Source organism: Danio aesculapii, chromosome 3 (genome assembly GCF_903798145.1).
Source record: "Danio aesculapii chromosome 3, fDanAes4.1, whole genome shotgun sequence".
NCBI classification, from domain to species: domain Eukaryota; kingdom Metazoa; phylum Chordata; class Actinopteri; order Cypriniformes; family Danionidae; genus Danio; species Danio aesculapii.
Genome location: NC_079437.1, coordinates 25,120,707 through 25,143,708, shown reverse-complemented (window position 1 = coordinate 25,143,708; position 23,002 = coordinate 25,120,707). Strand labels below are relative to the sequence as shown.

The window sequence follows — 23,002 nt, the reverse complement described above, 5'->3', positions numbered from 1 at the left end:
TGACGTGTCTTTTTCCTCAAAGAGACACAAAAACTTGGTTTCTTAAATGCTTTATTAAATTCCCATACAAAAGGCTGTATTCTTTAGTTTGACAATTAAATTCAATGTTTAATGAAACTTTTTTTTATTGAAAGTGGACAGTAAAGCATACTGTCGTAATTGTAACATACTTTAAACCACACAAAGCTTTAACAAGATAAGCAAGAATGATAAACAGGACATATCTCCAGCAATAAAGCGTCCAGACAACTATGTACAATATTTTTGAATTGCATTTCATTTCTGTTATGCATTTGGACACCCACCAGACTCTTTTATGAAGTAAGCCCAAAGCATTCGTCTATTTGACCCTGTAAAGCACCTTCCTCTGCATGCGGTGCTGCAGTTCGCCTCTCCTCAACATCAGGTGAAGGACCTTATGAATGGCGTGCTCTGGATATTTCTGATCAGAGAGTATGAAGAGGGCATTTTAATGACCATCTAAACTCACATACACACATTAATCAACAAACATTGATTTGTGAGCTCACCTGTTTGGCGAAGTCCTGTATGATGCTGTGTTCAGACACCTGCGAGCCGATGGCGAAGCGCCTCTTCATCTGTTTTTCGATGCGGGAGATCATCTCTTGATCCTCCTGAGTGGTAAACCCTTCAACACCTACAAAGTGACATTTGGCAACACTTTACAATTTGGCCTATTAGTAACTTAAGGATTAGCGTTTTCAAATGTATCGAGTTCAGTAGCAAACATTTGTGCGTTTGCCGCAAATATTTGAGCGCATTCTTAAACGCTGCTAATTTGTCATTGTGTTCACATGCTCAGGAGAAATGACTGTGATTGGCTGTGAAGTTCAGTTCAGCGCTCTACACAGTACAAACAACACAGATCAGCTGATAGACTTTGAAACGCTTCATGTCCCTTTATCAGTGTTGTTGCACTCAGTGAAGCGTGGTAAACAGATGATCTTCAGAGTCAAGCACAGTCATTTCTCTTGAGCACGTGAACATAATTGCCAATGAGTGATGTTTAAAATGTGCTCAACAGCCTCAAAGAATTTGACTTTTTGTATCGATTTAGTACAAAGTAGAGAAGTTAATATTTTTCACAACAGCATTAAGAATACCTTAACAAACATGCATAACGAGATTTACAAGTGCTACAATTTTCATTAATCTATTAGTTAATAGAAAAGTTCATTGTTAATGTTAATGCTTAGTTTCATAATTTTTTTCTAATGCACTATTCAGGGTTTCCGCAGATATTATAATGTCAAATTTAAGACTTTAGGACCATTATTAAGTATTCAATTTAAGACCTATTACAATATCAAAAACACGCATACACAAAGAGAAAATGTAAAAATCAAAATTAGTGGTAAAATAAATGTATTTAAATTGAACAGTACTGAAGACAGGTTAGATGCACCACTGAGCTACAGAAAAAACAAACAAACAAACGTCTTAAGGCTGATTTATACTTTCGCCTGGTGCTGCATCGCACACCTCACGAAACGGACGAGGCTTTTATACTTGACGTGTTCGCCATTGAGATATTCTTTTTAATGACAGGGGGCGGTCAAAAGAAACCCACCTTTAAATCAGACGCATAAACAGAGAAGTAGAATGTTTCCGGAAACTTCACTAACATTATTGAAGATTTTTAAACAAATAGTTTTTTTTTATTATTTATATAATTTTTTATAATGTTTATAAAGATTTTTATAACCATTCAAGATTTTTTTAAATTAAACTTTGATGCATCACTTGCTTTTGTTCATATCTCACACAGTTCTACCTATTAAAAAGTTAAATATTTAATGGCAACAGAACATGGGTTGCTCTACAATTACATTTTTTATTATGGCAAAAAAATAAAAAATAAAAAGTACATTTACTAAAAAATACTGAAGTTTTTTTATTTTATTTTGGCCACTCAACAACTCACACATTACTGTCTGGATAATTTCTGCCCTCTACTTATAAGCTAAAAAGGCAATAATGGTCCAATATTCCTGACCATTATCACCAATAAAGCCTAGAAACAGGACATCAGTATATTATTAACTGATATATTCAAATATTCCTTTCCAGTTATCAAAGACATCATTTGTTACTTGTATTAGTTTGTAACTTGTAAATTGTTTTAAATTCTAAATTGTAATATATACATCAGTGTAAAACCTTTGAAGGGTGGAAAAACATAATCTGTAATATTAAAACCACCTGGGTCTCCACTTCTGTCATGGCCCCTTTTTTTGCTTTAACAAACTAATCCCTCAGGTTTTTCCAAACTTTTACAAAAACTTTCCTTATTTCCCACCGCTGTTGCAATTTCTATACAAGAATTATTGGTCATCTGGTTCTCCCTATGATCATGCATTGACGGATCATAAAGATGTCTGTTTAGTCCTACCTGTTTCAGACAAAACCTCTTCAAAGTGTTTCATATTCAACTCAAATCAAACGCAGTGCTGCGCGAACGGTTCGTTCGAGTCTCAAAAATTTAGTGAGCTCCGCCAGCTGAAATCATGTCGCTCACCCAAAGCGAACCTCCACAAACACAGCGATGATGTCACATTTGCCGCGCGCAGTAGAGTTCAGTAACAGAAAGCTGATTGGCTATTGCATGTTGGTCTCATTTGTAGTTGTAATACCACAAATTACATTTGGACTAGTAAAATAAAAAACTACAACATCACGAAAACCAAGCAACAGCAACAAAAAAAGAATTTAAATAACCATTACATGCAGCGTTACAGGGACATCGGAAAAATAAGACATGTGCAAGACCTAGAACAGCAAATTTAAGACTTCAAGGCCTAGAATTTCGATTCTTACATTTTAGACTTTAAGACCATGCGGAAACCCTGATTATTAAAATGCAAAAGTTGTGTATTAAAATAACATTAGCCAAGACTAGTAAATGCTAGTTTAATTAGAAATCCTAATTAACGTTAAAAGGGACAGTTCACAGAAAAATAAAAACGTATTCACTATTTGCTCACCCTCTAGTGGTTCCAAACTTGAGTTTCTTCTGTTGAACACACAAGAAGATAGTTTGAAGAAAGCCGAAGACCTGAAACCACTCACTTCCATAGTGTGAAAAATACTATGGAAGTTAATGGCTACAGGTTTCCAACATTCTGCAAAACATTTCATTTGTGTTCAATAGACGAAAGTCAAACATATTTGAAACAAGTACAGGGTGAGTAAATGATGACAGAATTATCAGTTTTGTGTGAACTGTACCTTTAATAAATAGAACTTTAAATGTAAAGTGTCACTATATATACTATTTGAATACATCGCCATATTATAATTATATAAATATTAATATTAAAATCATATTAACTATATAATTATTACATTAGATATTGTACATACATGACCAAACGGAGTAATTTTTATCTTTAAAAAAATTGTAATCTTGCAGTGCATTCTCTGCTTTACTGATCTACACACTGACCAGAGAGGCTGCCAGACAGAGCAGCATCCAGCGTGGACACCTGGAAGAGTCTCAGAGCCTCGTCCACCTCTTCTTCACCAGCGATGGGTTGCAGCTTCATCTTAGCAAGAGACTCTGCAATGCGCACCACAGCCTCCAGCTGCCTGTAGGACCAAAAACCATCAACTAGTTAGCATTAATAAGGTCATACACTACACACTAGTGCTTGGTACAGTATACTGTGCTCAGTGATAAAAGCTGACTGTATAAATACAGGCCAGTGAGCTGGCAGGTATGACATTCACTAAACTGTCTCATTATAAATGTAAGTTGACAGTAAGCAATAACTTGCGTAAAATGTGTTTAAAAATGTTAGCAGTATGCTAAATCATGCTCCCTATAGGCCATTTACAAATGCATTTACTAATGTGTCTTGCATGATTTAACCCTGTTTGTATGTAAATGTCACAAAGGTAGCATGTTTCTATTATAATTCAACACACTGCTAGCATGTATTAGCAGTGTTAACTACTTTGCTAGCAGTGCTTGAAACTGTTAGAAACAGGTTTGCAAAGTACTGAAACATGAAAACGTGCATTAAATCATGCTAAGTGTGCTACATGTTAGCAGTGTTAAATCATACTAACATTTATTAAAAAAAAATTTTATAAAAAGAAAAAGAAAAAAAATTCACAAAGATGTTTCTGTCATGATTAAAAACACTGCTAGCTTTAATATGTTGCTAACACCAACAGTGGTAATGTGCTAATAGTGCTAGTAACATGCTTGCAAAATGCTACACTAAAAGTGCAATTAATCATGCTATAAACATGCTAGAAGTGCGCTAAAACTTTAAAAATGTGTGCTAAAACATTATACTCTGTTTAAACAAGCTACTGTTGTTAAGCTAGTAAATACCATGGTAAAACAAGGTGGGCTTTTAAAGCATGCTACAATTGTAATTCACAGAAACAAACGGTGAACACTACGCATGCGTCTATTTATCATTTTAAAACCTGCTCTTTTTTTTAAACTAATATGAACATTTTGGCTGGAATTTTCAAGGAAACATCAAGATATGCCTTTAACCTTTACCATCAACCTTTTCTCAAATCATTTAAGGCTTTTTATGGCACAAATTTGAGACCCTGCAAATATACAGATGAACAAAGCAAGTACTAACAGGCATTATAACACTGATTTGAGTGCTCACCTGACAGTGATGGGGATGGACACTCGTCTGTCAGTCTCTCTCTCATGCTCCTTCGCTCCGCTTCTCATCAACACATATCTGTTCTTCAGTTTCTCTGCTGCCGCCGCAGACAGACGTGGTCCACATTTTCTGTTTGTCAACAACACGTTATCGTCAACATGATGAATAGATTTTACGCCATGTTTTTATAGACTATGAGCTAGACTTACACTCTGGAATAGGCGATGTATTTCTTCAACATGGCCAGAGGAATCTCTCCTTCGACTCCCTCCGTCTGTGTTTGAGCGCTCAGGTGAACGTTCATCACGTGTCGAGCTAAAGTCTACATTCAAAACACACACAGGCATGTTTGTTAGCTTACATCAAATGTGATTAAACATGAACTCTTGCAATAATGTTTTGATCACCCACCATGTCTCGCTGTTGGTCGTGATGATCTTTGATGATGAAGATCATGTCGAATCGAGACAGAATGGTGGGCATGAAGTCGATGTTGTCCTCTCCCTTCGTGTCATCCCAGCGACCGAACACAGAGTTGGCGGCAGCTAATACAGAGCAACGCGAGTTCAGAGTGGTGGTGATGCCAGCCTTCGGGTGGAAACACATGTTAATTAAATAAGTACTTAAAGCAGGGGTCACCGATCTCGGCCCAGGAGGGTTGGTGTTCCTGCAGGGTTTAGCTCCAACTTGCCTCAACACACCTGCCTGGGTGTTTCAAGTATACCTAGTAAGAGCTTGATTAGCTTGTTCAGGTGTGTTTGATTAAGTTTGGAGCTAAAATCTGCAGGACACCAGCCCTCAAGGAAAAAGTTTGGTGACCCCTAACTTAAAGGGTCATTAAACCCTTAACACCACAAGATTTTTGAAGAACACTGTAAACCTGTAACCATTGACCTCTATAGTATTTGTTTTTCCTACTAAGAACGTAAAGGGCTACAAGTTCTCAGCTTCTCAGCACTTTTGTGCATTAAAAAGTCTGAAACCTAAAATAAAAGTTCTTAAACAACAGCGATTTATGACAAACGCCCTACGTGTCTTTCTCTGGCTCAGTACAAGCCATCACGACAAAGCAGATTTGAATTTAGCAGTGATCAATTGACACACTGAAGAAATAGTGATAATAATACGTTTTATTTATAGTGAGCTTTTTTTTCCCGGACCCAGTGTAACAAGGCAAACATTAAGACAGCAGAATAAAAAATAAAAACAGTAAAAACACCACAAAAAGACAATAAAATACTAAATAAAAAGTGATGTGGATGCTATAAATAAATAAAAAAAAATCAAATGAGTGGTACCTTTGCAATAGAGATGGTCTGCTGCTCCATGGCCTCATGGATGGCGACTCGATCATCCTCTCTCATCTTGTGAAAATAGAAAAAAACCGACTGTTTAGCATACAAGTCTTCACGAAGATAACATGCATACTCTGAAAATGCAGACTGTTCAAACCTTGTCAAACTCATCGATGCAGACGACTCCACCATCAGCTAACACCATAGCGCCTCCCTCCATGACAAAACCCCGAGTGCTGGGGTCCCGAAGAACAGAGGCGGTCAAACCAGCTGCGCTGCTGCCCTTTCCAGAGGTGTAGACCTGACAGAAAGAGCCGCTTGATTAAATGCAGACTCGCCATTACAGGAAACACTTACGTAAAAATACATTAGCTATGTTTTCATCCAAAAGTGTGAGTTTAATTCATGCGCAAAACTGGATTAAATCGCATATAAGACGTGCGAATAAAGCAGCGTTTCCATCCAAAGAGTCTATGCAAACAAATTTGTCACTTCCTGATAAACCGGCGATAAAATATCAACAGTAAAGAGAGAGTTTGCTGCGGAAGGAAAAGCTGCGTGAATCTTTTCTTCATTTAATAAATGACTTGCCCCTCAGAACGCAATCCTGACACTCAATGAACACGTGGTGGGGCATTTGAAGGCGCAAGAGGTGGAGCACAGACGCTCTTCACAATTCTGGATGTAATTAATAATATAATAACACTAATACTGAGACGATTAAGGCATTAGAATGACCAAAACATTTCAGATGTTTTACAGTGTGCTCAGCCTGCTGATTTATCCATTCACACACATTTGTACCATCACCTGATCTCTTTTAGCAAAATCACATGACTGTTTTTAATGCACATAATGGAATTTGTTCGGTTAAATCGTGTTTCCGTAGCAGTTATGTGCATCTTTTCTTATCAAGTAAAAAGTTTATCCTACTCCGCTATACGCATGTGTTTTAAGGGCATTTTTAAAAATGTTTGCGCATCTTGGCGTTTCCAGGTGGATGGAAACATAGCTATTGACAGATTCCTTGCACATATACAAAATTCCTTTTTTTGTAATAATGTTAGAATATTTTGTAATAATATATAATTAACAGTATTTTAAAATATACTCAATGTCATACATTTTTAAAATATTATTTATACAAAATATAACGTTACATTGCAAAATATACACACACACACTTGTATTTAAAATTAATCTGTTATTATAAAATACACTGAATGTTGCAACTTTTTAAATAAAACCTTTCTATAATATTCAGACATTGCAGAAAATAAATATATTTCCTGCCTAAATATATTTATACTTAACATGACATTTAAAAAAAAAATGTATAGAGCATAAAAATGTTTTAGTATTAATATTGTAGTTCTATTGTAATATTGTAGTTATGATGAAAAACAGCATATAATTAAATATTCTAACTGTTATGGACCAAAAAGGGTTGGGCGATGTCGACCAATTTGGCATCGTACAATGTCTAATGTGAAACATTGCAATGGATGATGGCAATATGCACATTCACCTATCTGGCAATAATTTGGCTTTAGACCGACTGAAAGAGGACAGCAACGAGACACGTCTGAAGTGGTGTGTAGGATTTGCGGTCAAGTTGTCCACGCAAAAGATGCACAGACGACAAATTTACATGACCATTTGCATGTTCACTATCCTGCAGAACACAGCCCATTGCCAGTGTCACCAGGCACAACTGAACCTCGCAGGAACTAACCAACAGTATCTGAGGTTCTCGCTAAAATTACTAAGTACAAGCATAAAAGCAAAAGATTGAAGCAGTGTACTGACACTGTGACACGTTACCTGATAGATTCAAAAGACAGAAGAGTTGTTAGATAGAGACAAGATTAATTAAATATCACGTCTAACAACTATAGTGAGACACGATCCAGCAATACACTCTTGATAAACTGTCTGGTGTGTACTACTCTCTGAGGTTTTGTGCTCGAAGCACCTGCTGACTGCTGGACCTCAGACGTCTGCATAGGCTGCACCACATGCCAGAGTGTGTGTGTGGTCACGTGATGTGCGCTTTCAGTGGTATAATGTGGAGGGAGAGTGGTTCACAAACTAGGTAAAAAGGCCTAAGTGTGTATTTTTTACGAACGGGTTGCTACTGCGATTGTGGCAGAGGATCGCGATGCCGGTTCAGCATCATGATTTCTATCAAGATTGTGTAAAATCCCCTTTTTTATCATATGTTCTAAAAAAACTCACATAAATAAGATGATAAATGAATAAGTGATGGTCCACCTTCATCATATTCTTACCCCAATTGGAGAGCATCTCTCAACAAACTTCAGCAACTGAGACTTGGCTGTGCCTGGATCTCCCAGCATCAGCAGGTTAATATCCCCTCTGCGTGTCAGACCATCAGGCAACCTAACAAACACCAATTCAAGCAGATGAGAAAGATTCCAAAAACACATTACATTTAAAGAATAAGTCTAGTCCAGTGTCTTCTCACCTCTTCCTAGAGCCCCCAAACAGCAGGCAGGCGATGGCTTTCTTCAGGTCATCACTGCCATAGATGGACGGGGCGAGAGAGCGAGCCAGAGAGTCATAGACCGAGGGAGAAGCAGCCAGAGATCTTAACTCCTCTTCCTCCTGTGGAGAAACTGAACCAGTGGCTCCACGGCCTAAAAAAAATGAAAACAAAAGGCATGAGTAAAGCAAAAAGGAGACACGCACTTTGAGACCAAAGACAATTCTGACCTGCTCCTTCAGTGTCCACATCGATGCCGACAACACGCAGATATGCTGAGCGAATGCCCACACCAGTTCCCTTATCACGGCCTTTAGCTTTGGTCTGCGCCACCTTCTTGATGGAGTAGATGCCCATGACGGTCACTCTGTTGCCTGGTACTACACGGTCACACAAGTATCTGGCAAGAGAAATATGTTTAACCATAGAAATGAAAGGCATTTTGGATATTTATTACACAACTCCTTAGATATATTTGATTCATGTTGATTTGCAATCACAAAATGTCATCCTGGTACTGCAAATCATTATGTGAAATAAACACTATTGTGAAATTAACATTTATAGGTCATTCTACAGTAACGTCCTCTTTTAAAATGCCAAGAATGTAGTTATTTCAGTCTAACATTTAAATTCTCCACAGATCTTTAGCAGATTTCATATGTTGTGACATGTACCTGTCGCAGTAGAGCTGCATGTGTCGTGGCATCTCTCCATGAGGAACGGCATCAGGAGCTTCCTGCAGACGCTGAGTCTGGAAATCCACACACACACACCGGTCTGGAATGATGAAATATGGATCCACAGGGCACTTGACGCGTCCTGCCTGCTCACTGTGGGACAAACAAAAGAGATCTCATTTTAGAGCCTACATTATATTTCATTTACATTCATTAATAAACTTTCATAGAAATCATATTGAATACCAAATAAAAAGTACAAAACAACATACTTAAACTTGCTCTAATTCAAATATGTAAACAAATAATCATTTATTTTACATTAAATAACTACAAAACTTCTTGACAAATGCATAAAATCTAGTATTTTGTCTGATCTTTTAATGTTTTAATTCTTGATCCACTATGCCTCAATAATTACACTTTGATCAGAATAAAAACAATATATATATATATATATATATATATATATATATATATATATATATAATAACCAAGCATGACATCTTTTAAGTGTACAGACAGAACAAACATCATTGTCTTTTACCAATACACACAAAAAATGTTTAACAGACATGTTATGGCGGCAATATTTCTAGATGTAATGAATTAATGTTAAAAGCAAAAAGAAATCCTCACGTGTTGCACTTGCGGGGCAGAGCGTAACCCTGCAGTCCCGGTGGCAGAGGGATGTTGCTGATCACCGCTCTGCATCCGCGGCACTGAAGACACACTCTGGTGGCTTTGGCCCTCACAGCAGTAGAGGAGATAATGATCCCGGGAATCTTCACCAGACGTGACACCTGCTCTGACTGTGAAGAGAGGAGAAAAGAAAAAACACATTTACAAACTTAATATACGTCTCATTGTAGGATTATTCACCCCAAAATAAAACTGGACTCATCATCTGCTCTCACTCAAGTGGTTCTAAAGCTCCATCATTTGTTGAACACGAAAGAGGTTTTGAACACACACTTTTCAAAATAAATTGTTTAGTGCTCAATAGATGAAACAAGCTCACACACCTTCAGGATAGGGCTGCATGATTCTGGCTAAAATGAGAATCACAATTTTCTTTGCTTAAAATCAAGATCTACAGAATCGTGAGAAAAGCGTGATGTAAAATAAAGGTTCATATGAGTGGGCTATTATTACTGTTATTCTCAAACATTTGGTAAGACAACAACCACAATAATAATAATAATAATAATAATATTATTAAGCCTATGTGTTGGTCTACTGTTAATTAAAATGCAAAATTTTGTATAAACTTGGAATAGTGGACTTGAAAAGACTTTAAATTTGTCCTGGTTGTTAATTCACAGCAAAGTGATGACATCAGAATGTACCAATTCATAATTCTGAAGTTGAATTATTATGTTTGAGATACATGCTTGTCATTATCAGATTCCCTTCTGCATTATATTCAACATTATATAGGCTAGAGTAGTTTTACAAACCCCGTAAACATTTATTCTAATGCACAACACTTTGTGTTTGCTAAGAAAGAAAAAAAAAACAAGTCAAATGCTTGTCGTAATCATAACTCTAAAATGCAATATGTGTGAGCCGATTGCACTACCACTGTCGAGTGCGCTGCTGTCATTTTTTTGTCATGCCGTCAAAAAAAAAAACCACACATACATGCAAATCATTCTTCATAAATCGTAATCATACGCAGCTCCCAAACAATCACCCAACAAACTGGTCAAAAATGGTCGCGAATACGTCATTACATTAGGACAAGAAATTACATTTTGGGGTGAATTACACATTATAAATACAGTATGTGAAACTGTCAAGACCATTCGGAAGTGTTCATGTTGCTGAGCCATGTACATAAAACAATATGAAGACTTGTTTCTGCCTTTACGCTTCTCTCCTGACCTTAAATATATAATTGGCTGAATCGTAGAAAAGCTTAATTAAGATAGTGTGAAGGGTCGAATCGAGATCGCAATCTTTTTTCGATTAATCTTGCAGCCCTACTTCAGGGTGAGTACATTTTTATTTGTGAGTGAGCAGTCAAGCTGTGATGAAGAATTTGGACCACTAATGAAGCCTACTAGGTCCACATAAAAGTATCTAACTAAGGATCTGAGAATCCTTGTTGCGAACTTATGTGTGTCGTTTCAAGAAAGCAACCATACGTGTAGTGTTTTATTTTCATGTGTTTATATTAATTTAATCATTGATATAATTATCATTTTATTGATGATTAGTTAATGATTTGATTAATATTTGTCATTTAATTATGATTTTATATTTTATTATTTTCCTATAATTATTATTTCTATTTTCCCATAGTTCTAATCTTATGAATGTGGATTCAAGTAACGCTTGTTTTCATGAATAAGGAAAAGTCTCCATTTCAAGGTCTGTTATTGTCTCTGGACAATGTTGTGAAGCAGTAGTTTTCCATTGCTGTTGCTTGTGGTATTAGAACACTTGTTGGGTTTACCCTGGTCAGATGTATCTGAGCACTGAAACTGCTCTTTCTTTATCATCATTACTTCGTCTCCTGCTTCTGCTCCTCTCTGGCTTTCTCAGTCAACTTCTATATTATTATGAGACTGTTAATAAAGTTGAATACTGGTTAACAGGTTTGGGTATTGGAAACTCTGCTGACTTGTTGTCCAGATACCTGGAGAAACCGGCATTTCCTGACAAGATCTGGCATCCAAGGCTGGATCTTATTTATCTGGCATGGAGATGGTGATCTAACAATATGTATAAGAGATGGTATCACTATAAGCAGTCGGCAAGTATCTATGACAAAATTTTCTTATCTTGTTGAATCAGAGATATTGGACGGTGGCTATTACAGTTGCAAGCATCTTTATACTCTTTAAGTATAAGACTAATGAGGGCTTGTCATATTGTTGGTGGCAGTTCATTCCTTCAAACAGCCTCCATATAAACTTCTAACATTAATGGGGCAAGTTCTGTGAGATAATCTTTAAAAAAAAGAAGAGGCAAAGCCACCCGATTCAGCAGCTTTTCCTGTCGGTAAAGCTTCGATCACCTTGGTCATTTCCTGCAGAGTTATATCTGAATCAAGAATTTGCCACTGTTCACTCAATATCCTAGGGAGGTCTAGTGGACTTAAATCAGATCAAGGTCATCCTCAGTTGGAAATAAGATTGATTTATAAAGGTCTATGTTAAATTCTTTAAATGTATTATTTATATCTGTGGCAGCAATAAATGTTTCTCCCCTGCGAGTTCTGACAACTGGAATAGTCAAACAGCACTCCTTATGCTTATAATAATTAGTTAGGAGTTCCCTTGCTTTGTCTGAGTCAGCTGTAACGTAAACAAACATATGTCTCTCTTCATCCTGAATGGTCTACTTAATAATAAGATCCCACCTTCAGGCTGCGGATGGAGGCTGGATGAGCGTCGCTCTTCAGCATGACCTGTATGTCCTGAACGGTCTCTTCTCCTACTGGCCGAGGACGTGTGACCTCATCAGCCACTTCCTGCGCAGCCTCCTCCAACTGTCAATAACAAAACATTGTGAACACAAACAAAACTCATTTAATAAAAACACCTACATCTAAAATGTGAAAAACGCCTATATGGACAACAAAGGTACATTTACACCATGGCAAAGTCCTTAAAGATGACAAGAAACTTTGTGTGCAGGCAAGAACAAATCAAGAAACAAAAATAATGTCACTTATACAGTGACAATAACAAAACGTGCCTTTTGAAAATCAATTTTTATGTAAATAGTCAAAACAATGTTTTCTGTTATTGGTTGAAAACAGCATTGTGCAGCATCATACATTTGAATAAATTAGCATGTTATAACCAGAAATTACTATAATACAATGTGTCTTTAAATATACATAATAGCTGACTTGTATTTTAAGTATTTTAAGTTTCCTTTTGCATGCATAACGAAAGCAAAAAATGCATTATACACAGGACAATTACCAAAGGCAAGTTCTCAGTAGGAAGTTTGTACAGACAGTCTGATAGATCTTCATCAAAACTGGCCAAATCCTCCATTTCCACCTCGATCCAATACTCTCCCAAAGTATAGTGCCTCTTGAGCTCATCTCTGAAGAAAAATAAACAAACACGATACACATTTTAATTAAGTTCGCTTTATCTACATTGCAGATTATACACTGGGCAAAATGAGCTAGTAAATCAACAGCTAGAAATGAACTGGTTCATTCAAGCAGCTCACTGAACCGACTCGAAATGATTCATTTATTCACGTGTCCTCAAATGTTCTGTTCAGTTTTTTTTGGTGAATATTTTGAGACAATACTGTTGGTGAGTTATGTCAGCAATTATGACAGTTTTTAGGAGGAAAAACAACAAAATAGTGAGTCGAGTTAACTGAATCATTCAAACGAACGATGCATTAGACAAACGGACAGGACAAAGGCAACATCCACATTAAATTCGATGCATACTAGAAAAATTATTCACAATTGCACAAAATAATACGAAATAAAATAATACGCAAAGGAAATAATACATAATTATTTATTCGTAGATACGACACTGTAAAACTACATTTCAATAGTGTAGAAAAAATATCCTCGAAACATAAGCACAAGCATCTGCTATCACAATACCTGTATTTGTAGGTGAATCCAGTTCGATCGGTTCCGAGTCTGAACTGCCTCAGAAACTCACGGAACTTCTTCTTGATCTGGCTGCGTTTCACGACTCCCTCATCGCCGATGCTTTCTCCTCCACCGAAGCTGTCACTGTAATAAACTCCTGGATCATCAAATCCCGACATTCTTGCAAATATTCAGGGATGTGCACCTTGTAATTAACGAATAATAAGAAATAACTTCGATAAGTGTTGTCGATGATCGGTTCAGATGTTGCTATAATTATTTGTCGGAGAGGAGCTACAATGTGTGCTGCAGTGACACGCGCGCTGACTTTCGCGGGAAAACCTCTAGCCCTGCCTTGCTCTGAAACCAGACTCCGCCCTCGCTTACTTTTTCGTGCCGCCTATTGGTCCACAAGCATATTTGCATATGTACGTCACTACATGGGTGGTGCCAAAGTAAAGTACTGGCGGGAAACACACAAAGCAATGAGCAGTGACCGGAAGTAGTTGTCCTGTTTGGCGCGGAATATATCTGCGTTGTTCAAACAATACTTCAGTCGGCTGACAGTTTTTTTTTTTTTTTAATCAAGATATTTTAATATGCAAATAAACGTTAATAGAGATCAAACAGTGTACAAGGGGGGGGGGGGGGTATTTATAATAAATCATAATCATACTGATTTATTTTCATACCTCATGTATTGTAACTTTCAAGTATTTTTAATTAACTTATTAAAAGTTCATCATTATGTAATAATTAACTAAATGTTGTTCATAGTCATTAGGATTCATCATGTTACAACATGGCTTAGTGGGTAGCACTGTCGCCTCACTGCAAGAAGGTCACTGGTTTGAGCCCAGTCTAGGTCAGTTGGCATTTCTGTATGGAGTTTGCATGTTCTCCCCATGTTCACGTGGATTTCCTCCACAGGCTCCGGTTTCCCCCACAATCCAAGACAGGCATTATAGGTGAACTGAATGAACTAAATTGGCTGTAGCGTATGTATATATATATATATATATATATATATATATATATATATATATATATATATATATATATATATATATATATATATATATATATATATATATATATATATATATATATATATATATATGAATATATATGAATATATATATATATATATGAGTGTGTATGGATGTTTCTTAGTACTGGGTTGCAGCTGGAAGGGTATCCGCTGTGTAAAACACAAGTTGGCGGTAGATTCCTCTGTGGCGACCCTTAATGAATAAAGGGACTAAGCTGAAGGAAAATCAATGAGTGAATATTACAGCAAAAGACCTGAAGTAAAGACATTAAATGCCATCATTGTTTTATTAAAATTGTCTAACTCATCTATAAACATTTGCAGCATAAGCATGATCTGTACAAACTTTCTAACAAAGCAAATGCCACACGTCTGAACTGAAAAAAGTCAAGACACTTTTGGTTTATGGCAGCTGTGAAAGAAACTACTTGCAATCATAGACAAAGGCATTTATTTATTGTCAATATCGAAAATATACAAATATTCTTTGACCTTTTATGATCTCAGTAGCTATAGAAGCTCTTTGTGCTATGATATGTAACGTAATCCTCACTCTAACAGTCAACAACTTTATAATTTGGGTTTCTGACATTAGGAAATGACACCGTGCTTCCTGCCGGTCTGTATGAAGGCGTCTACAGTGCGGTCAATGTCCTCATCAGTGTGAGCTGCAGAGATCTGGACACGAATGCGGGCTTTTCCTTTGGGAACAACGGGGTAGGAGAAACCGATCACATAAACTCCTGATAAGAAAGAGAGAGAGAGAAAAAAAAAGTTTAACATTTTAAAACTGAGGAACTGAGTAATTAGTCAATCTAAATGTCAAAACATTGCATTTTTAAAACTACTCAATGGATGTTTAATTTTATTTGTTACTTGATTCAGTTGTGCAAGCCATTATCATTTTTTTAGCAACCTCTCAGATAGTTTCTAGATAAGCTCATATTTTTGTTAACAATCTGAAACTAACCTAGTACATTTTATATTTTTAAGTGATCATTTATGTGACCTCTATAATGCAATTTACCTCAAGCAAGTAAACATGCAAAGAGCTAGCAAACATTTGGACATTAGAGAGAAACAGGAGTATTTGTACAGTGAATTTCCCACAGTTTTGTTTGAAATAAATGTAAGCTTCATTTTAATAACAAGATTTCTTATAGTGAGTTTGACTATAATTTCCGTTTGTTATAAACCAGTGTTTCCCAACCCTGTTCCTGAAGGCACACCAACAGTCCACATTTTCAACCTCTCCCTAATCAAACACACCTGAATCATCTTATCATAACATCAGAAGAGACTCCAAAACCTGAAATGAATGGGTCAGATAATGGAGACATCCAAAATATGTACTGTTGGTGTGCCTCCAGGAACAGGGTTGGGAAACACTGTTTTAAACATTTAAATTATCTTTCTGTTCTCAATACTGTTAAAGGATTTGATGTGGAGCAAAAGTACTTAAAATACAGGTTTATAATATCATATGTCTAGAATAATAAGCTTTTAACAGTTAAAGTTATTATATAAACACTTGCAGTTATATAATATAGAGGTGATGTCTATATGGACATGTTCAATGAAGTGTATTTGTGTATTTAGAGTTTATAAAGAGTGTTCTTTACATCATTGCAACTTCTCTGTGTTTCTTTGTTCTCTCAAAACAGCAAGTTGAGTAAAAAAAAAAAAAAAAAAAAAAAAAAAAAAAGAAAGAGCTTGATTTCTCACCCAGTTTTAGCATGTCATCTGCCATAAGTGAAGCGAGGCGAGCGTCTCCCAGCATTACAGGACAGATGGGGTGAGCTGAGCCAGAGATGGTGAACCCTGCCTGGGTCATGTTGTTTCTAAACCTTTGAGACAGAAGAAAAGACGCACAATAGAGCATTGTTCACAAGTCTGCCTAGAACTGCCTTTATTAGCTTGCTCAACTCTAAAAATCCTTTATTCTTAAAAGCATTCACACTTTCCTACAGAAACCAGCAAACGTCAGCACTTTTTGTTTTGATTGCAAAACCGACTGCAGCTTTGAAAAGCAAACTCGGTTAGTTTTAACCCTGCTTATCTACCATCTGCACAAGATAAAGCACAGTAACACTAAAGGGTGTAACCAGAGTGCCCAGTCCTACCTCATGGTTTTAGCTGCCATGGACTGAGCGATTTCATTGGATGCCAGCAGGAGCTCCACAGCACGGGTGGCACAGCCCACCACTGGAGGTGGGAGGGAGTTTGAGAAGAGGTACGGACGAGACCGCTGTCTCAGAAGCTCAATTAAAGCCTTGGGTCCAACAGTGTAACCACCTAAGAGAATAGTGAACAAATAAAAGCATTACATTTGCTTCAGCCTTATAAGAAATATTGCTCTTTCATTTGTGATTTTTGTATGACACGGAGGTTGTGCAACAAACTTCTGTTTTCTGTAAAATAAAGCTTGCATCACTTCGGCTCTGGTCTTTTAATGCATTTTATTAAATATGGAGCTATTATGACATATCAAAAAGCGTATTAATTTCCTTCTCACTGACACTTTCATATTTGACATCAAGTAAAACTGCAACATACAAAGAATGGCTCTAGTTAACCGACAGTAAAAGTCTATAGATATCTACACACCTTTAGGTACATAAAAGCATGACTATGTATAACTGTGTTTTAGCTACACACCGGCAGCTCCTCCCAGTGCTTTTCCCAGTGTGGAATTCACAATCTGCACCCTGTCCATCACTCCCAGCAGCTCATCAGTCCCTCTGCAGAAAGGCAATGCACACTTGTTAAACATTATAGTTTTTTTCTCACACAGTTAAACCAGCCTTACACAACAGTCAAACATCCAAAATTGCCATAATTGCAAAAGAACAATATTAAAACATCCTGGTTTCTACTGAATTTGAAAATGGCTTGATGGCTTTCTACATCACCAATCCAATGAAACGAATGAACAAAAATGTGGATGGCAGTAACAATATTGCTTATACGTGTAGATACTTGTGGTACTCCCTTCTTAAATAACGTTCAGAGGGTAGATGGTCTTCATTGGCTTTTTAAAGTCATTTGACCACATGAAAGCAATCCAATGTAATGCACTATTAATGCATTTTGTTAATGGGATTTACATGTTGTTGAAAATTCTGCAAAATTATAAGTAGATGTAGATTTTCACCTAAAATTCTGCCGTTAAACTTTATTAAATAATGTTGAAATGATTGCTTCCAGAACCCTTCAATTGAACTGCTATCAAGCGTTTCTTTTTATATTTCCAAGTCTACTCACCGGCCACGAGCACCCATAAATCCTGTGGCATGACATTCATCAATAAAGACCATTGCTCCATACTGCTCAGCCAGATCACAGATACCCTTCAGAGGAGCCACATCACCATCCATGGAGAACACGCCGTCGGTGACCACCAACCTCAGACGGGACGACTGTGGGGTAAAGAGAGAGAATCAAAACATTTTATCCTCGAAAACTTGGTAGCAGTATTGAATCATACAATAATGAGAAATGGAAATGTGATAGAAATGGGATGAATGTACAAACAAATTTTGAAAATACAATTTTAAATATAGACACGGCCAGGTTTTATACACAAGATGTAGAATTAGCCACTCATAACTTGCACATGACCATTTATTGAAAGGGGTAGAGAAACCAATTTGTCAGTTGTGTAAAAATATTTTGACTATAAAAAATATTTTAATAGAAATTGATATTTTTAAATGATATTACAGAATATTTACAGGGAGACATTTAAAAGGTGTCTTCAGGGTCTGGTTTTGCAAAAGTAATCCACTAGGATTTTGGATAATGGATTGGATCAAATCTTGAAAATGAGTTTTTCAAAAGAAAAAAACGGATTACATAATTGGATTAGATCACGTAATCCAATCTTGGTTTTGATCAAACTTTTAGTTTTTGTAGGATTTGGATCAATTTGATCCAAAAAATCTGGATTAAACTGATCCCATCAGAAGGGTGGATTCAGCGTGGATTTCATGCCCAAAATGTAATGAAAACTTTAAAAATTTATCAAATAGTACTATATTTGGATCATGCAGTATCTTACAAGATATCCTATTTATTCATAAGGTTTTAATTTTATTTGTTCATCCGTCAGTCTACAGTGATTAGGTAAGCTTTAACGTATTCAGCCTTTCAGTATAGGCCTACAGCAAAGTAAAAAGTGTTTGGCCTCATAAAATAATCCCCCAAACAACTGTCAAAATTGACCAAAAACAATACATTTTATTCTGTCACTAATTGATTTATATATATTCATCACAATAGAAAATATTTTTGTTTTTAGAAAATGTATTAGTGATGCATGCAATGATTCCAGAATAACCAAAAAAAATGAAAGTGGATCACTGATTTTTGAAATCACTTTCAACAATTGCAAAAAAAGAGACTGAAAGGGCAGAAGTACAGCTTCGTCTGGCAGAGGAACAACAGACTGACCAAACTGCAGCAAACCAAGGCCAGACTTGAGATGGGGAAAGTCTGAAATTATTTTGTAGTTTTTGACACCAAGTCTTTTTTATTAATTCAATACATCTATTTTTTAAACTTGTTATATATATCCAATATGTACAGTGTTGTAGGTCTCAGATGAGCGGACTGCTGGAAGAGGATGGGGTGGGTTTTTTTCTTGCTTTTTTTTTTTTTTTTTTTTTTTTTAAATGTGTGTTTTCATTTCAAATAAAAATAAAGTTATATAGACCCCACACTGGCTATTCTACTTGTAGCTCTTAACTTATCTGTAGTTCTACATTGTGATTTCCTCTCCTGTTAGAGCATCGATTATCCAGATTTAGTGATCCTGAAAAGTTCCTATCCGGATCAGATTGATCCAATCCGATGTTGCATTGAAAAACTGGCTCAAAAAGTAATCTGGATTACGTGATCACAGATCGCAAATAAAGGATTACTAAATCTGGATCAATTTTATCTGGATTAAACCTTTTGAAAAAAGGGCTGTGGAATAATTTTAGAATATTTATTACTAACTAATCTGGAAGATTTTATTTGACCTTTTATCGGTTTGGCACATCCATGTTTTTTGCACATTTTTTATTAAGAAACTTATATTCGTAAATTATATATTGAATATTTATTATCAATGTTGTCGTGAATGTAACCAATGCTTCTAATATGGCATTAAAAATTTAATAAATAAATAAACATGCCGTTTACTTGTTGAATAAAATTGTTTCTTTATATTCTCTAAAAAAAAGCATATCGAGTTGCCGACACTGTAGTTTTAGATTAATTTGCATATCACTTTGCACGCAAACCCCTTTAAGCTTGCGGTGCAACTTCTCTGATTTTCATGCAATCCAGTAAAAAGATTAAGTGATGAGTAAAATACAGTCACTACACCAACCTGTGATTCTTTCAGCTTTTCTTCCAGGTCATTCAGGTCCATGTGCTTGTACCGGAACCTCTTGGCACGACACAATCGAATGCCATCAATAATGGAGGCATGATTCAGTTCATCCGACAAAACAGCGTCATCAGGACCCAACAGGACCTAAAGCAAAGAGCACCGATGTACGGTTACAGTGCATTAGCTGTGGCTCCATTCACATCTGTATTGTATGTAATAATGACTGGTAAAGTCACCTCAAACAGACCAGCATTGGCATCGAAGCAGCTTGCATACAGAATACAGTCTTCCCTTTCATGGAACTGGGCTAGTTTCTCCTCCAAGTTCTTGTGGATGTTCTAGAAAACAGACTGATTCAGAAAACTTCTCAATGTATGGCTATCATTGTGTACAAATCACAGTATTTTTCCCTCACCTGGGTGCCGCAGATGAAGCGAACTGAACTAAGGCCAGCACCATATTTCTGCAGAGCCTCTACTCCTGCTTTCACCACCTCGGGATGACTGGATAAACCCAAGTAGTTATTTGCACAGAAATTCAATATGTCTGAAACAAAAACAGAAAGTATGGGGTCAAAAGATTAGGCTTTTCAGATCTGCTCACTCTATACATTTATTATGCGTAACCTAATTTGCCTTTTAAAAAGCAGTGATGCAGTTCACGTCATTCACTGTGCAGTCCAATACAAACAAAAAAAATAATTTACATTTTTTTAAAAGACATGATATTATTTCATTTAGTATTATAAGAAGTTTGAGAACCCCAGTATAAATCTTTAAAATAATTATATTACATTATATAGAAATGAACATAAAATGAGTTTAAATCCTAATTGAATCTCAATGTACGTGTGTGAAAATAAAAACTATTAAAAAAATAAATGTTAAATATTATGAAGCACAAATAAAATGTCCAAGAAAATGATTGCATCTAAACCCTTCACTTTACATTTATGTATTATTGTATACATATATTTATTGGTGTTAATATAATTTATTTTACGAAATCATTAATGTACATTAGGGCTGCACGATATTGGAAAAATCTAACATTGCGATATTTTTTATTCTGTGATACATATTGCGACATGAATACAATTTGACAAGATGTGTTGAATAATTATTTGGAAAATTCATAATTTAAGATGGACTGGGATGATTCTGTAGGGGAGTGCATATGCATGAAATGTAAGGAATAATCTACAAGCAAAAATAAATTCATTAAAGCAAAATTAAATAAACAGTGTTTTTTGTTTTCCGAGGAGTTGAGCTGTATTCAGGTATACAGTAATTAAATAATCAAATGTATATTGATACTGTACAGTCTTTGCTTTATAAACAATTCCATAGAAGGTATCGGTATTAATTTGTCAAAGTTAAAAACAGTAACAATTTCTTAGGCCTGAATGCTTTTAAAACCCTCAAAAAACACTTGCAAAGTGATAAAATATATCCAGACTCAACATTGTGTATGCTTGTGATGTGACTATTGTGAATGTTAACACTGAGATATCAATGCTGAAACAATATATTGTGCAGCCCTAATGAACATTAATTTAGTAAATACTTATATAAATGTTGTATAAGACTATTACATAATGTATGAGAGAAGTTTAGCATTCTGTGAACTTATAAATCGCATTTTACTAACTTAAAAACTAAGTTAAATTAGACTTTTAACAGAAAGGCTAAAATGTTTTAGCCTTTAAGTTAATGTTTGTGTCTAAATTTGCTCCATAAACAGGTTAAATCCTTTCTCGTGCAGATACGAATAAAGTTTAATTTCATGATAAAACAACAAGCACCTGTTATCCAGCAAAACTGAAAGCTTAATAGCTTAAATCCCTGTAGGTTGTGTCTCCTATAATCTACAACCTAACAGCACTTTCTACTATTAGCACTCAATTATGCATTGGGCTAAAGTTGGTTTTATATTAGCACACTTAAGAGTTTCTCCTTAAAAATTTAATTTCAGAAAAGTATTCTCTGCAAAATCTAAATAGTGGAATTATATTAGCAGCCAATGACTACCAAAGTACAACATGATGTTTACAGTCAAATAAATAGTGCTAATGTTGTTTTCAAGTCATGCTTACATGTGATTTCAGACCGAATATTTGAAGTACCATGGTAAACAATATAAAGAGCATGTCACAAGCGGTCACTGGAAGAATGTGCGAATATAAAACCAACTTTACCTCAATTAATAGTTTGTTTTAACACTATTGTTAAAGTTAGTGCTATTGTTTGGTTAGTATTTGGCTAGAATTGGCCAGAACAGCGCTGCTCACCGCCTCTGCTGCCGTCCACGCAGATATGAGGACCCTGTTTGGAGGTGATTACCCGCTCCCCCTTCCATGTGCCCGCGGCGCGGATCGAGTCCAGCTCGGCCTCCAACACGGACTGCACAGCCTGAGGAGCCGCGGCCACGAACGCTCTTCTGCCAGCAACAGCAGCGGGGCAGGGCTGTAAAACACCCCTGAGGCGAGCACCGAAACCACATGCAGCCGTGCGAAGTGACATTTCTCACAGTAAGCGCTGACGTTACCGTAAAAGTATTCAGACTAGAAAGTGAGGCTGACACGTATATAAGTAACTTACATAGGCGTTGACAAATCAGCCAATCAAAAGTGTGTACGTCATCGAGCGGCGCAGTCTGACCGGGGAGTTCTGCCTTTTAAAGATACAGACGACCAAAACATTGACAGTTTAACTTTTAAAATCCAACATATGTAACATGTAATAGTATCGTTTACCAGCTTTCGCTTTCAAAATGAGTATTAGCAATGATAATTGTCTGAAAAATGTTTATGCGTTTAATCTCTTCAAACCTTTTTAATGCACT

The 23,002-nt window shown here is 36.2% G+C and overlaps 2 protein-coding genes across 2 annotated transcripts; both read right to left on the bottom strand.

Annotated features, from left to right (window-relative positions):
* Positions 1-34: 34 nt before the first annotated feature.
* On the bottom strand, positions 35-14,059 carry mcm5 (minichromosome maintenance complex component 5). The gene is made up of 16 exons (XM_056453480.1): positions 13,737-14,059; positions 13,081-13,207; positions 12,510-12,638; positions 9,779-9,951; positions 9,137-9,292; positions 8,690-8,859; positions 8,442-8,613; positions 8,245-8,356; positions 6,111-6,254; positions 5,957-6,022; positions 5,070-5,246; positions 4,868-4,980; positions 4,659-4,787; positions 3,467-3,609; positions 531-658; positions 35-442 (listed from the first exon to the last, which is right to left on the bottom strand). The coding sequence occupies exons 1-16, from the start codon at positions 13,904-13,906 to the stop codon at positions 341-343; spliced, it is 2,211 nt and encodes a 736-aa protein (XP_056309455.1). The 5' UTR covers positions 13,907-14,059; the 3' UTR covers positions 35-340.
* A 987-nt stretch (positions 14,060-15,046) lies between these two features.
* gcat (glycine C-acetyltransferase) lies at positions 15,047-22,765 on the bottom strand. The gene is made up of 9 exons (XM_056451021.1): positions 22,449-22,765; positions 20,574-20,704; positions 20,395-20,496; positions 20,156-20,302; positions 18,043-18,197; positions 17,437-17,519; positions 16,902-17,073; positions 16,504-16,625; positions 15,047-15,521 (listed from the first exon to the last, which is right to left on the bottom strand). The coding sequence occupies exons 1-9, from the start codon at positions 22,678-22,680 to the stop codon at positions 15,370-15,372; spliced, it is 1,296 nt and encodes a 431-aa protein (XP_056306996.1). The 5' UTR covers positions 22,681-22,765; the 3' UTR covers positions 15,047-15,369.
* Between the last annotated feature and the right edge of the window lie 237 nt (positions 22,766-23,002).

Coding starts and splice junctions, on each gene's coding strand:
- gcat (XM_056451021.1), bottom strand. CDS start 22,680: ATGTCACTTCGCACGGCTGCATGTGGTTTCGGTGCTCGCCTCAGGGGT. Junction 20,497..20,573: donor GCTTCATCTGCGGCACCCAG/GTGAGGGAAAAA, acceptor TCTGTTTTCTAG/AACATCCACAAGAACTTGGA. Junction 17,074..17,436: donor AGCACTGGGAGGAGCTGCCG/GTGTGTAGCTAA, acceptor CTATTCTCTTAG/GTGGTTACACTGTTGGACCC.
- mcm5 (XM_056453480.1), bottom strand. CDS start 13,906: ATGTCGGGATTTGATGATCCAGGAGTTTATTACAGTGACAGCTTCGGT. Junction 4,981..5,069: donor ACGACCAACAGCGAGACATG/GTGGGTGATCAA, acceptor TTTTGAATGTAG/ACTTTAGCTCGACACGTGAT. Junction 443..530: donor TACAGGACTTCGCCAAACAG/GTGAGCTCACAA, acceptor CTCTCTGATCAG/AAATATCCAGAGCACGCCAT.